The sequence below is a fragment of the Rhinolophus sinicus genome, linkage group LG07, assembly GCF_036562045.2.
Source record: "Rhinolophus sinicus isolate RSC01 linkage group LG07, ASM3656204v1, whole genome shotgun sequence".
NCBI lineage: Eukaryota > Metazoa > Chordata > Mammalia > Chiroptera > Rhinolophidae > Rhinolophus > Rhinolophus sinicus.
In genome coordinates, this window is record NC_133757.1 from 20,123,601 (window position 1) to 20,139,254 (window position 15,654).

Here is a 15,654-nt window from a genome sequence, read left to right on the forward strand (position 1 = left end):
AGGGTTGTGAATGTCACTGATAATTACCTGTCTTCCCTCCATATCAGAAGTTGTGGCATCTTATATATCTTGCCCTCCATCGTGCCTACCCCAATATTCCATACAGCTGGAACCCTGGGAATGCTGATGGATTAACTATTTCATATGGTTATACCAGCCTGACCCTTCCTGGGCTTCCAAGGCAAATTTTGCTTACCTTGACATCCATCAAACACTTATCAAATTGTATCATATCAGCCTCGGTTAGCAGGTGTGTTGCCACTACTAAGTTCCATCTGGGACCCTGGAACACAGGCACTTTCTCTTATGTGTTTCTTTATCTTACTAGGAGTTAGAGCACATGGTATTTTCTCAGTAAAAGCCTGTGGAATTCAACTGAACTTTCCATCTAAGTGGTATGGCAGTCTGAATCCATTGATCCAACCATGGAAATTGTAGGAAATCTCAGCCCAGTGTCCGCCAAGTTCCTAAGAGCCCCTGATGAAACAATGCCCCTAACACAGCATCCTTAGGGAACCAGCCTGCCCTGGGGACTTCCCATGAGACTGAGGGACTGACCAGCAGGCAGTGGATGGGGCTTCCTCTCAGGTCCACGTCTGGAGCTTGCAACAGGCGCCAATCCCTGCCCTTGTTGTAAGTGATGTATGTCTTCACCTGGTCATCCACCTTCTTATTTGCCAGAAATATCCCTTTGATACCTGCTACCTAGGAAAAAGGGTGAGAGATGGAGAACCATGTTGGACCAAAACACCTATATTCTTGGAGAGGCGCTGGGAGAAGTCCCAGTATTTTCCACAGGGTGTTCGGGGTACAAAAGAAAAGAGGTGGACCATGGTGAGAAATGCCATATGACATGTGGTCTCTGAGAGAAGTTTAAGTTCCTCCCTGCATCCTCCACCCCCCAACCCAGATGGCTCATTCGCCTCTTATCCACCTGCCTTTTTCCACTTTACATGTCTCTGTACTTTGTTCCATAGGACCTTATCCTTAATTAACTATTAGCATTTCCTCTGAGGTGGGAGGGGTCGATAACAACTAAAGGAGTTACCCTTCCAAAAGAACACAGGTTTTGCTCAGGAGGGGTTTGTAAACAGGTTTTCAAGGCATTAAGGTATAATCCTTAATGGTGTAAGTTGATATATTTTTTGGGCGGATGACCCAGCTTGGTGACCTGGAATCTATCTCTGGCTGTGTCCCTAGCTCACTGTGTGACTATGGATAACTCCCATATCATCTTTGGGTTTCAGCCGAGGGTCACTTTGAAACAGGCAGAATCAGTCCTGTCCTTCCTTTTTTCCCTCAGTTGGCTGGCGGTGGATACATGAGCTAATACAGAGCACTCTTGCCAGAATTCCCAATTATTGGGATCTGCAAACGCTTAATATTTTCAAAGGAGAAGAGCATCACCACAAAACAAGAAGCTAGAGGGTTAAAAGAGATTTATAATCTAGAAGGTTCTGGAGTAAGTACAGATTCACTCAAACTTTTATTCTTACTATCTCTACATTCTGGGCAATAAGAATATTGACAGCATCCTATGTCAAAGAAAGATTTCCTTAATTTCCCACACAATCCCAGCATGTTCCAAAGCTGAAAGGTAATTCAAATAGACTAAATAGATATAAACAAGAGGTTTAATGGCAGGTTTTCTGGATAATAGAGATCTCAAAATTTTAATTGTATTTATGACCCATTCATTAAGGATCGTGGTTAACTGAGGTTTATTGCCATTCTGAGAAAATACCAATGGGAAAAAATTCCACAGAAGTGAGCTCTTTTACTTTTTTAATGACATAATTTAGTTGACGAAATAAGAAGTCTTTTTAAAATTAAAAAAAATATAATAATAACCTGACTGGCCTTGAAAGAGAATGCCAAGCCAAATAAAAACAAACAAGCAAACAAAATGGACAAAGAGTGTCAGGAGGAGAACAGAATTATCTGGGAAGGACACCACTAGGGGAATTTGACATGTGGCCAACAGCGCAATTGATTAAATTCCCAACTTGAACAGAGGGTGGGTAAGGAGAGAAGCCAAGACAGGGGGAGGGGCAGTGGTGTCAGTTATACCCTTCCCCAGATGTACCCTCCTCCCTGCCCTAGCCGCTTAAAGTTAGTGCCACCTCCGGAAGGCTGGCATCTTATAGGCTCATCCAGGGGCTATGAGACCCTCAGCTCACCTGTCTTTAAAACCAACTGCAAAGATGTTTTTCTTAATCCTGATTGCCAATTATTTCTTAGAGAGACTGGAATATGTGTTTCTTTGGAACCTTCTGCCTTTTGGTATTTTCTTTAGCTACAGAGCTGGTGCCTTTTCTTTGGACCACCAGCTAATGATTCCAAGAACTCTCTCCCCTAACCCCCTCCAGCATGTAACTAGGGCCTTGCAATCCACTTCCCAGAAAATATAGAGTCAGACTTAGACTCCTGAGTCTGCTCCTGTGGAGCTCATGTCACCCCAACCCCTGCCTCCTAGCACGATGCATTACAGTATGAATTACTAGCCATTCAGCTGCCTCTTGTGTTTTGGATGAGCATGTCTGGCAGATGGAATGGTCTCTACCATATTTTCCCATGGAGAGCGCCACCCCTCGGATGGGCATTTTCTGTGTATCCTACATATTCATAGAACAAAATCAGGAGAATGGAGACTGAAAAGATATAGGAAGAGGAGACTTCTAGGGAACCCATCTGTAGCCCTGCAGGCCTTTTCCTGCAGTCGAACATAAGACCACAGCAATCTCACTCACTTCTGAAAGAACCAGAACACTCCCCCCCTTCTATCTGGATTGGTCACAGCCCTTATATTATTACTGAATTGCTTCTTGGCTCCATATCTTGTACAAACGGACAACAGGTGTGGAGGTCACTTTACTTTTGTGTAACTTAGGCCAACAACTTTCAGCCTCTTTTACTGCAACCCAAATATGAAATACAATTATGTTGCAGCTAGTAGACTCATACCCATATATGCATGTCCATGTACACACATAGGTCCATATATATCATAAAACACAACTTACCCTCACTACATGCAATGTAAAGGAATCGAATAATGAGACACACATTTTAACTCTTCTCCATCCAAGGAGGTACTCAGCATCTGCCTTAAACATGCTTCCTCCCACTGTTGTTTGAAATCAGAAGCCTGGCTCTTGCTGCTGGGCCCAGCAGTCCAAGGAGAAGAGCTCCAGCTGGTGATGGTCCCAATAGGAGAGGGTAGTACAAAGTTCCAGGCCTGCATGGCCCACTTTCCCTCTGGGAACCAATTTGAATTGCAAAGAAAAACTGGTAAGTGGTCCCTTGGAAGAGCACTGAGTCCAGGTGGCACGGTCATCTGTTGTTCACCTTCCTGGGCCCTCAGGACAAGAAACCCAGGGATCTGCTGAGAAAAGCAATTACCATCGTCTGCTCTGGGCTGTCCCTAGAGTTGGACCTGTAGTGAGGGACTGGTGAAGGTCAGTTTGGAAAAAATGTCCCTGTGGAGTCTATAAGCAGCTGTCCATCTGGCCAAAGAAAGGTCACCTAAGTTCATGATAGAACAGGGTGGAAGGCAACACTGGGGACAAAAAAGCAAGGAAACATCGATAAGATGGGCAGAGAGATCAGAACACTGAGCATGGCTCAGAGAGCTGCATTTTATCCATCCAAGTATAGTGGGTTCAGCATAATTAGCAATGAGGAATTTCAAACTAAACCCACAATTAATTAGGTCATACTAGGCTCCTATCAGACTGGCTAAACACACACACACACACATACACACACACACACACACCCGTGATAATACCAAGTGCTGGTGAAGACGTGAAGCAAATGGAACATCTCATGCATCTCTGGTGGGGATGCAAAATGATACCGCCACTTTCAAAATAGTTTGATAACTTTTTCTAATCATATACTTACATTCAATCTAGCAGTCTTACTCCTAGGTATTCACCCATGAGAAATAAAAATTTAGGTTCATGTGAATATGTATAGGAATTCTGTTCAAAATCACACACAACTGAAAACAACTTAAAGGCCCTTCGGCTGCTGGATGAATAAACAATGGTACATCCACCAAAAGGAATGCTACTCAGCAATAAAAGGAACCTCTATGGATACTCAGCAACTTGGGTGACTCGCAAATACATCATTCTAAGTGAAAGAAGCCAGACTCAAAAGAATAACTACTGTATAATTCATTCACATGACACTCTAGAAAAGGCAAAACTGGAGAGAGAATGAGAGAAAGCAGACCAGTGTTTGCCAGTGACTTTGGGTGGGAGGAGAGTTGACTGCAAAAAGGCCGTAAGATAGAATATTTTGGGGTAATAGAACTGTTCTATATCTCAACTGTGGTAGTAGTTACTCATTGTATGCCTCTATCATAACTCACAGAACTGCATACCACAAAGGGTGAATTTCACTGTACATAAACTCTATTTCAATTTAAAAAAATAATATGAAACAAATATAGTGGGAAGTGCCTAGGCTTTTTAGTCAAACAGACATGGGTTCATTCAAGTATAGTGTTATTATTTCCTAGCTGCATGATCTGAGCCATGTTACTAAAATGTCTGCATCTCTATACTCTCCTAGGCATAATGGGGAATAGCACCTCCCTCAAAGAGATATTGTGATACATTTTTTAAAAGTATGTAAGTCGTTTAGGGTTGTGCAGTCTAATACCATAGCCACTAGCCACATATAGCTACTGAGCACTTGAAATGTGGCCACTGGGACCGATTTTTAATTTCATTTAATTTTAACCAATTTAAACACGGATACCCAATTCAGTTATTGGCAATCTTTTAAGTATATTTTGTAATAACTTGGGTATGTGAATTGGCTTTATCTACTGTACATTTTATGAAATGTAAATACTGATCAAGTATTTCTGGTGAAAATTCAGCATGTAAATTGAGATATATGGAAGGTGTAAAATACACCCAGGATTTTGTAGACTTAGTATGGAAAAAACATAAAGTATTGCATTAGTAGTTTTTCATATCAAACATATACTGAAATGATATTTTAGATATTTTGGTTAAATACAGTATATCATTACACTTAATTTCACCTGTTTCATTTTATATTTTTAATGTGTGTAGTAGAAAATTTAAAAATGCATGTGTAGCTCACATTATACATTTATTCAATAACGCCAGTGTAAGGCATTGCCTCGTATGCTGCTGTGGTTATTATAAGAAGTTACAAGTTGAATGCTTAATATCCAGGAAAGTATTGAAAAAAATACATCAGACTGGCAGCTCAGAGTATGTTTCCATAATAAAACTGAGGGTGTTGGAAAGAATATTTGTTTCTTGATTTACCAGTGGTAAGCAACTAAGAAGAAATAAAGTTTATAGTTAAAGGTGTGAAGAAATCACCATAGAGCTCTACGTGAAAAGAGCATCCTAAGAATAACGGTGAGCACACATAACAGACTACATTCACGGTCAACACTAGACTTGTTTTGATAGAATGGGCTCTGAAACCTCAAAGACGAGATGCATTATTATTTGGCCTTCAAGAATTATTTCCCCTCTGATTATATAATTATATCCATGACAATATTGTACTTTGAGGCAGGGATTAAAGAGAGAACCAGCAAAAGACTTTACACAGCAGTAGATGTTTCCAACAGACCAGGAAATGGACAATGACTCTGCCTTTTTAGGTTTTAGGGAGTTTAGTAGGTTTGCTCCCCATTGGTCTCCAAAGTCTCTCAGTGCCAAGACCTGCAAGGTGAATTCTCAAATAAGTTCTCACTTTCTTTGTCCCCTTTCCATTGTCAAGAAAAGTCTTGTGAGGTCCATGTGGAAGATGGATTGATACACCAGTAGCTTCAAGTGACCGTAGTCAGCCTGAGCCACCTCACATCTGCGTTACCTACAGGCATTGCTGACATTTCAGACAAGGGAATACAAGTGTATTGCCCTGTTTTATTATAAAGGTCCACATAAATTTGGCATAGGAGACTACATCATGCATGGAATTATAACTCACTACATATGTAGATATAGGGTAAAAACAGAGAAATTCTAGCACATTGATTAAATGCCCAGCTCTTCAGTCAAGTTATTTACCAGTATCTTTGCAATGTTTATTTATACTATTCCCCAAGGCCACTCAACACTCTATAAAACATGGACTTCTACTCTTCATACTCTGGTTCTCTTCTCGTGCTGGGGCTCCTCCAAGCAATGTCTTCCTCCCAAGCTCCAGGATTCATCCTTTAAGCCAACTCACCAACAAGTCTCCCCAAATTCCTCAAGTTAGAATTAACCTTCCACTTTAGTGATGCCACAAAATGGGGAATACCTTTACTAAAAGTTAGACTGTGATCACTAACTCCTAATAGAGTCACTTATATCTTTCCAACAGATTGGGAGTTTCATGCACCAGCCTCCTTTCATCAAACAAAATACACTCCGTGAAAGTGTGTTAACTTAGCTGAATTGAATGTGAAAGCTTACTGGTTTTCCCAGATGCATTACTCAAGGGCACTCAGAGTCCAGAAGAATTATAGTCTCTCTGCTAACCTTCCATATGGTTCACAACCTCAGTTCCTACAAGAATCTCCAGTGAAGAAGGTGAAAGTCTAATGACCTCTAGAGACCAATTAAATTGAGCTTTGTCTCCAAATCACAGACTGTATCTCCAGGTACAAAACAGCATCGCCCTCTAAAAACCTTCAATACGTTCATGGTCTAGATAGTGTCAGGGTCCAACTTATTCCCTTGCTATTAAATGCCTTCTAGAATCTGAACTCTAACTACGTATGCAGCCCTCATTCTTATGCCTGACAAGTATCTATTCCATGCAGTTAGACTGGATAACTCAGTCTTACAAATCTATACCATCCATCCAATTCCTGGCCCACGCCATTCTTGATATGTGGAATGGCTTCCACTGCTTCACTTCTTTGTCCCCGGAGAAAAAGGATTGCTAATGATTGGTAATCTTGAGAAAAATAACTGGGCATGTACAACTCATTGCCCACATCTGCTATTATATTTTGGGGCTCTGCCTGCAAAGACCCCATCTTCTGTACCCAAATGCGATGATGCGATAGAAGCTTCCACAGGAGATCTTTTGATTTCTGCCTGTTACTGGATGGATGGGTACAACTCTGGAGTGCAGTATTAGCAAGCCCACTTCCTCTTACATAACTTTTAAAGCAATACAGCTGATGTATGATCTCCGTTTGTCTCACCTTCTGTCTCTGTATCAATTGGTTCCAATCTTGGGCAAGTAGAAAAAGGAATTTGTTTACTGACCCCTCAAAGCCCAACAAACTAGGATGCAAGTTCCCTAAGGGCAAGAGCCATCATCTCTCCTGTCTTCCTTACGGGCGAGAATACAAAGTAGGGGCACAGTCAACCTTAATAAAATTGAATGGAGAACCATCTCAACAGCGCTGGTTTTAGGGAAGTTGCCTTGTCTGGCACACCTTGCTTCTCTATAAATGCAACGACACCATGCATTTCCCCCCCTAGTAAGACCAAAAATGCAAGACTGACTTCAGCAAAAAGAAAAAAAATGGCATGGGTCTGGGCACATTCTTCATTTTGATTCATGCTCCACTTCAGATCAGAGTGTCTCACTGTTCTAAATGAACAAGGAGTTTCAGTCTTGCTTAGGAAAGAAACAGCACAGTGACAAACTCACCCACCATTATCAATAGGGCCAAAGATAGATATTTCTCAACTTAAAGGTCCTTGGCAGCAATGTCTACCCTCTCCTCTTGGGTTCCGGCCACAGGAACATGGATAATCCTCCTATCTCCATAGCCTCAGTTGGGCAAACAGGAAATTGGTTGGAGTGGCCTCGGTCCTGGGGAAATTTGCCCAAACCTTCCCATGAGATGTGACTTATTTCCCAATAACAAAGGTATATTTCTGCTTCCTGGTATGATTAGAGACATGGAAATGGAAGCTTCCCAGAGCCATTTATACACCTTAGTCATCTTTACCAGTTTTCCTAACTCTAGGAAGATATCTGGGCCATTCTCCAAAGAAACTTTGTTGTTAAAAGAATTATTTCAGCATTTGTCAACTATCTCCTTAGGAAATCAGAATATTTCTACTGATTTTGTTTTATAACCAATACCATTCACTTCTCTCTTTTTAAAAACATACTTCCATTCATCCCACACCCTGTGGAATCCTCTTTCCACCTAATACAGTAACTGGAATCTTATGTATTTCTACCATGATCAGTAACTGAGCAGCCAACTTAGGTACCAATATAGGGATGCTGGAACTCTCACAGGCACGGCTCAGAAGAGACAACGGTAAAGCAGACACCCATACACTGATCCCTCTATCGAAAACCATTCTCACTCCTCAAAGAGAAAAACTCACAAGGGAGCAGCTCACCCAAGCCATCCGAGGCTACCACCTACAACACACAACTTTTCCTTCCATGAGTGAATGACCTCAACCAGCACAGCCTGTGTGGGCCTGACCACCAGCCACTAGTGAATATTGGATAATGAGACACATTTTCTTTGCTCAAATCAATCCATCAAACTGAGTGGACAGTCAAGTCCCTTTACTGCAGCCTGGATGGTCAAGGTCATACACTGTCAGAGGTATAAAAAAGTACTACATCATTAGGGTCCCAGAAACAGTTCCTATACAGAGTCACTTGTTTTCCTAGACAAAGTATTTTTTAACTGGTGATCACATATATACATAGAGGATGCAAAAAAAAAAAAAAAAAAAGAATATATACACATTTTAAAAAAGGAAAAAAACTGTATTAAAATTATGTTGATGGTAACCACTTTAGCACCAATTGTAATTGTGATGCCAAATGTGACTTGTGTTCATCTTTTGTTATCAGTATATATTATTATAATTTTAATACAGTTTTTTCCTTTCTTAAAATGTGTATGCATTTTTTTGGTACCCTCTCTATGTATGTAAACTCAATAAAGGTGATCAAATTAAAAAAAAAACACTAAATGTAAGTCAAGGCCAGTCCTTCTTCATGCACAGATTTGCTGACATTTGGTGGCATTTTAGGGAAACCCTCACTTCCATCACTGATGTTTGATTTTCTTTTCCTATAGAAGTTGTTTATAAACATGATTTTCCAAATAATTTAAGACATACATAACACTACTTCCTCCACCCAGAGTCCATAAGAAGGAGCATAGAATTGAATACTGTATTTAAGAGATCACCTGGGCCAAATACCTTCATTTCTGGCTTGTAATTATGCTCATATACACAAGAACTTGACTTTAGCTACCATTTATTGAAGGCTTACTGAGTCAACCATCACATTAGATGTTTTACAAACAAACATTCTCTCTCACTCTCACTATAATCTCATTCGGTAACTATTTTACCCTCATTTTCCAGGTGAAGGAATTGAGGCACAGAGAAATTAAGTCCCTTACCCAAAGTCACATGACTGCAGAGGGGTACAGCTGAGATCTGAACCCAGGACTATCTGACTCCAATGCTTGTGTTTACATTATTAAAGCTCATGAAAAAGAGAGGCAGATCCAGGGGTGGGGTAATCTTAGCTACATACCTCATACAATTCAATAATGATGTTTCCCATTAGACCTCGGCTGCTCTTAATATTCTCCATGGCCAGGGTGAAGTAGATCCCACGTGTGTCTGAGATGTAGAGGTTGTAGGTGTCGTTCTGGTTCCATTCTTGGACGGCTGCGAACACTTGGTTCTCATCGGTGCTGATAATGTGCATGTCCTATAAGAAGATGGAAGGCCTATAAAGGCAGCAGATCTCCATTCCTCCCTGCCCATCGGGACCCACAGGAATTACCATGACTTATGAAATGGTGGAGAAAAAGCTTGATTTATAGGCAATGTTAAACAATTTTGTGTCAGACCAAGGCTATAAATTATAAGTTTCATGATTTCTGCTCCTTGCTAAGTGACAGCAAGATGGGTGTAAGGGGCTTTGGTGGGCATCATTTTCCATGGCTTTGAGGGATTCATCCACTTTCATTTTTTATTTTTATATCTGAAAGTTAGTGTTAGTGCTAACAGAGACATACAGCCTTGCAAGAAGAAACTCACACATGCCAAGAAAGCAGGGCCTATCTCTTCTTTAGATCTTCATTTATACTTTCAAACTTTTATTGTAACGGGTTTCACACTTTTCTTTGGAATCAACGGTGTCGCGAAGACTGCAAGATGGGTGGCATGGAGGCATTGCCAGGGGTTAGGTCTCTAGCCTTCCAACCCTGTTTCAACCAGAGCAGAACCACTTGAATCTGTTTTATACTGGAGTTTTGTGTAATATTTAAGGAGTAAAAGGTGAGGGAGGGGTTCTTCTACTAATAAAATAATATTTCAAAATCACTGAGATGGAGGAAAAGATACTCAACTTGGAATTTAGTTTGCTGGGTCATAAAAGTGCTTCTATAAATAGGCTGTATGATGTGGAATGTGTCAGTCTCCTTGAGCTTCAACTTTCTTACCAAAATAGTGAAGAGGCTGGGCTACAAGTAAAAAAAGCTAACATTTGGGCACTGCTCTAATTTATCTAAATGTATTATTTCAATTAAAAATCCAAATAATTCTATAATGGAGGTAGTGTGATTAATCCCATTTGATTGAGGAGTAAACTCTAAGGCAATTGAGCTTTACCAACCTGTTTCTGATTACACAGCTAGTAAGTGGCAGAATCACATTTTGAACCTTAGTGTTATGACTCTAGCCTAACTATTAGTTTCTAACCACTTGAATATATAGCCACTAGATTGGAAGATGCAAACCAATGACCCATGCAATAAATATGAATCAAAAGTGTTTGGTTTGACCACAGCCTCTATGCAACACCTAAAAATGTCGTCTTTTAGGCGGAGTCAGCACTCATTGGAGCCTCAGTCCTATGTATTCAAATGTTCTTATTATCTGTCACTTACATGTTGCTGTTAACTTCCTGGTCCCTGATATCACTTTAGTCCGTATTCCTGGAGTGGATCACTTAAAAAGTCAAATCTAATCGTTCAGAATTCAGAACAGCTTATCAAAGCCAGTTTGCATATGTAGCTAGACACTGCACAAAGATTATCATCACAAACTCAGGTTTTTATTTAAGGAACTTACAAGCTCAGGAAGCAATGTGAACAAGCAAAGATACATTTGAAAAAAAATGGGAGTAGTTAAAAAATGCATAACTATACAGGTGTAGGTGCCAAAAAGTAATAGCATCCCGAGAAAGCAGGAGAGGCACCCTTGTCAGGGTGGTGGGAAGCACTGGTGATACGAGCACAGGCAATTGGAGTGGACAGTAAGTAGATAATCAGACGAAATCTAGCCTCTACCTTATTGGGTCAACCTTTCCCAGAAATGGTTACAACAATAAAAGGAGGCAGCAATGCCTATAGTATCAGGACCATGGAGAGATCCTCCAAGATGATTTTGAAAGCAATGAGCCCATTTGATTGGGACAACTGGGAGGCAGGGAAAGTGAGAAAGCAAGCTCTGGGTTTCGGTTTTGTTTTTTTGTTTTGTTTGTTTGTTTGTTTTTTAGTTTCAAGTATATAAAATAATGCGCAAATGTCTAACTATTACATTGTTTGTACGCAAGTTCTGGATCCTTGCAGTGGGAGTCTGTCACATCTCAGCCTCTGGCCTTGAACTCTCAAGGTCACCTTGACTAACCTTGACGAAGACCTCACTTACACACCTTGTAGAATTACAGGTTCTTGCTGAGCTGCTCAAAAATGGAAATAAGGCTTACTCTTAAAAACCATGTGATATCTTGTGCTGGTATGGAATTAAAGCCTAAGAACCCAGTAGGAGGGGAAACAGCAGCTGCAGGAAACACGGATTAAATTCACTTACTCTTAAAAATGTAATAAAAATGCCTGGCTTTTCCCAGATGTTTTGGTCATAAAAATGAATGAGCTAAGTTATTTTAGACTAAACTAATGTAAAAGAAGTGGGAAAAAAAACAAAACTTAAAACATTGGGTTATGGTCAGGATTCGAGGCAGCCAGTTTTGCTGCGAGTGCATCTTAGTTTAGACCTGCGCTGGGACTGTGTTACCTGGTGAACAGATGCTGCAGGCTCTGGGGTGAAAGACTACTTTTTAGTATCCAGGATTCTAGGATGTCTGCTTGAGAAATTCTTAATCTGCCAAAGTCACTCAGCTAGTAAATGATATACTAAGATTTAAACCCAAGACTAACCTAATCAGGAAACTAAGCTCTGTATCTGTGGGGGTATAACTTCAATGTGCATCACAATGACCCGGAGATCTTAATAGCATGCAGACTTATCTGTCCTATTGCCTGAGGTTCTGACTCAGTATGTCTGGTGTGGAACCTTAGAGTCGACCATCTGAAGAAGCTCTCCACATGATTTGGGTGCATGCCATCTGGGAAATCACTCTTTGAAAAGCTCTCAGCTATGTGTCTTCTCACCTAATAGGTCTTATGGTTGAATAAGGATCAACCAACAATAGGCAGAATATTGTCTTCAATAATAAAGAAAATTATTAGTAATTAAAATTGGTCCAACAGGGATCTGAAGGATGATAAAGCTTATTTCTTGAATTCTGCTACCCTAACCTAACTCCAAAGCGTGGGTCACCAACTCACTAAAATAACTATAAGTAACAGTCCCCCTGTACACTCCCAATAGAGTAATTTGTAAGAATCAGAGTTGCTTTTTGAACACCTAAACCTGTGACTTCCTAGGTGAACAGTGGTGAAAATACTTCCCTGTTACTGAAACACTTTCTTGTGATCTGGGCCTAAGGTAACTTCATTTAAAAACACATTGGTAGGCACACACAATGTGCCAAACACCACAACATAAATACAGAGAGGGAGAAAATGTAGAACGTAACCTCAGAAGATGCTCACCCAGTGGTGGAGATATCATATGCTCTTGTGGCTGTCCATGAACTTGAAAGTGCTACAACAGGACTGAAAATGGTGATAGGAGTAGAAAGCTGATAGGAGTGATAGGTGAGAGGAAGGGTGTCATATTCAAGGAAATGTGTGGAACTTGAAATAGCTTGAAAGCAGTTTTCCTCTGAGGGCAGTGAGGATAGAGAGTAGCCACATAGCAAGCACCTAAGCTTTACCCAGAGGGAAGTACAAAGCTATCACAAGATTGCAAGCAGGAGAGAGAAAGGATTAGAGTTGATCAATGCAGAGATTGGGTTGGAGAAGATTAGCTTGATTGCAGGATCATATTCATTGTGGAAGCAGTATAAAGAGTGGATTAAAGTGGGGCAGGGAGGAGGGCTTCAACAGTCACTGCAACATCTAAGTAGTAACAAATGAGGGCCTGAACTAAGGAGCAGGTTTTCTATAAGAACCCTATGAAATGGATCGGTGAGACATTAAGGAGGCAGAATCAACAGGGAGTAAGGGAGAAGACATATCTTTACTATTTCAGGTATATGACTTACAAAATCCTCTGCTTTTTTTACAGACCTCATTAAAAATTGTAATGACTCGTTCACTTGTATAATTACTTATTTGATCTCTGTCTCTCTTATTAGATTGTAAACTCCCAGAGGGCAGATGCTATGTCTCTCTCATCATTTTATTCCCACTATTTATCAGAGTATTTAGCACATGGTAGACATCCATCACAAGTTTATCAAATGACTAAATGGAGTAAGTCAACATGGTAGAAGCAAGGGATATAGAGCCTCTGAGCTCAGTTGTGGAGCTGTTAACTGGGATCTTTAAGGGGATGTACTTTGAATAGGCAATTGGAGATACTTTCCAGAGTTAAATGAAAAGGTATAAGCTGTAGCTGTGGACACAGGAGTCACCAATATGAAGAAAAGGGATAAGGTCACTCAGGAACCATGCAGAATGCAAGGAGAATTTAGGAAATCACCATATAAAGAGTGGCCAGGGGAAGAGGATCCAGAAAACAAAATCAGAACAAAATATTACCAAAGGGCAAGTATCAAGTATGGATTTTTTTCCCCCTCCCCAACAGTGTCAAAAGCTACAGAGAGGTATACAAAGACAAAGAGCTAGAGATGTCTACTGGATTTGGCACGTAGGTGTCACTGGTACTGGCTAGAACAATGTTAGTGGAATATAAGAGGATAGATGTGGGAAAGCAGAGGGCAACCAGCAGAGCGCTGAAGAGTGAACAACAAGTGAGAAAGGAGAGTTAGAATTACAGATAACTCTTTAAGAAGTGTGTCTGTGACACAGCAAAGAAGGATAAATCAGCATTTGGGGAAATGTAAAACTTAAGAAAAATTTTCCTAAGGAAATTAAGGAAAAGGTTACTACCAGCATCATGATCACTATAATAAATTTTCTAAACCTTATTTCCCTTTCTCTTTGCTAATTCAAAATCGGATTAATCACATTCTACTGTCAAATGAAAACAAACCCAGACTTAGGTAAGAAGAGACTGTTTGAAAAGACTGTTGCAATACTCTGACCATAACGTCAGCCCGTACCTCACAGTGAAGGCAGAAAAGAATTACTTTTATAGGGAGAAGTCAAACAAGGCTACAAAGAATTGAGTGTGAGGAGTGGGGTGAGTAGGTGACATAATGAAGCAATTAGATAGGAAATTGTTCTCAGAGTCAGGTGATTCCCAGAGGGGCTCTTAACAGGAGTTGTTCTGAATTCCAACACTTGTGTAAGCTCCCGGTGTTCACATATGCTCAAGAGTGGGTCAAAGTTTAGGGGCTTGAGGGAAGGAGAACAGCTGAACTTAAGTTGGTGAAATCAAATTAGCAAGCATTTTGTCCAGATTGGTCAGTGGGGACAGACAGTTCAGCTAATTGTTTATGAGACAAGGAATGGAAATCTGGTCTGGTCAGAGGTAAACACAGGGGATCTTATCAAGGCAATGGGGAAGGGGAATTCTTTGTAGTAAGCCATGTCCAAGAACACAAAAAGGTTTTCTTAAATATTGCTGTTTTCCAGAGGTACAGGACTCAGGTCAAGTTCAAAATCATCACGACCAAGTTGAATCCCATATAGAAACAAACAAAAAAACAAATTTTCTCTTGGGGAAAGACTATTAGAATAGCAAGTTAAGAATAAATCCAGGGACAAAAGAGGGTGTATTAGCACCAGAGTGATAAAGTGAGGGCCTCAGACAACACTGAGTCCAAGAGCAGGCTAGGACATGACCCCACCGGGAGCACTGCTCTCCACCCCACAAGTTTAAGAGCACATATTTCCCCCTGGGTCACAATCATTGCTTAGACTTATCTATCCAGCACTTTACACTTTATCAACAATGAGCCATTCATTAAGTCCTCACAACTTTGTCAAATAGTATGACAATGCCCATTTCACAGATGAGAAGACCTGGGCTCATGGAGAAGTAAGTGGTAGAGCTGGAATGAGAGCTCAGGGTTTCTGTTCATAAAGCTCCATCACCTTTCCCGGAGGCCACCCTGGTTCCCCTTCATCTGCTCCCCTTCCCCATACTGGTGGGTGTTTCTCATGCCTGTTGGACAGAGAGTGCCAACCCGATGCCCAGGGACTGGGTTTGGAGGACTCAGCACGAGGTTGCTGACCCTAATCACGCTGCTTATCATTAATGGCATTCATTTCATTCTCTGAGAAGCACTTCAAAGCCATGGAGTGCGGCAAGTGAGCAAATTCTGAACAGACAGCCTAGGAGGAGAGGTGTGAGGGCAATGATGACAGGGGGCTTCTCTGTGTTT

At 40.8% G+C, this 15,654-nt stretch overlaps 1 protein-coding gene across 1 annotated transcript in view; it reads right to left on the reverse strand.

Annotated features, from left to right (window-relative positions):
• SORCS3 (sortilin related VPS10 domain containing receptor 3) overlaps positions 1-15,654 on the reverse strand; it is a 538,724-nt gene that overhangs the window by 91,949 nt on the left and 431,121 nt on the right. Inside the window, exons 9-10 of the mRNA XM_019725085.2 lie at positions 9,538-9,717; positions 559-705 (exon numbers count right to left, since the gene is read on the reverse strand). Of these exons, the coding sequence (XP_019580644.2) occupies positions 559-705; positions 9,538-9,717 (327 nt within the window). The remainder of the gene's footprint in view (positions 1-558; positions 706-9,537; positions 9,718-15,654) is intronic.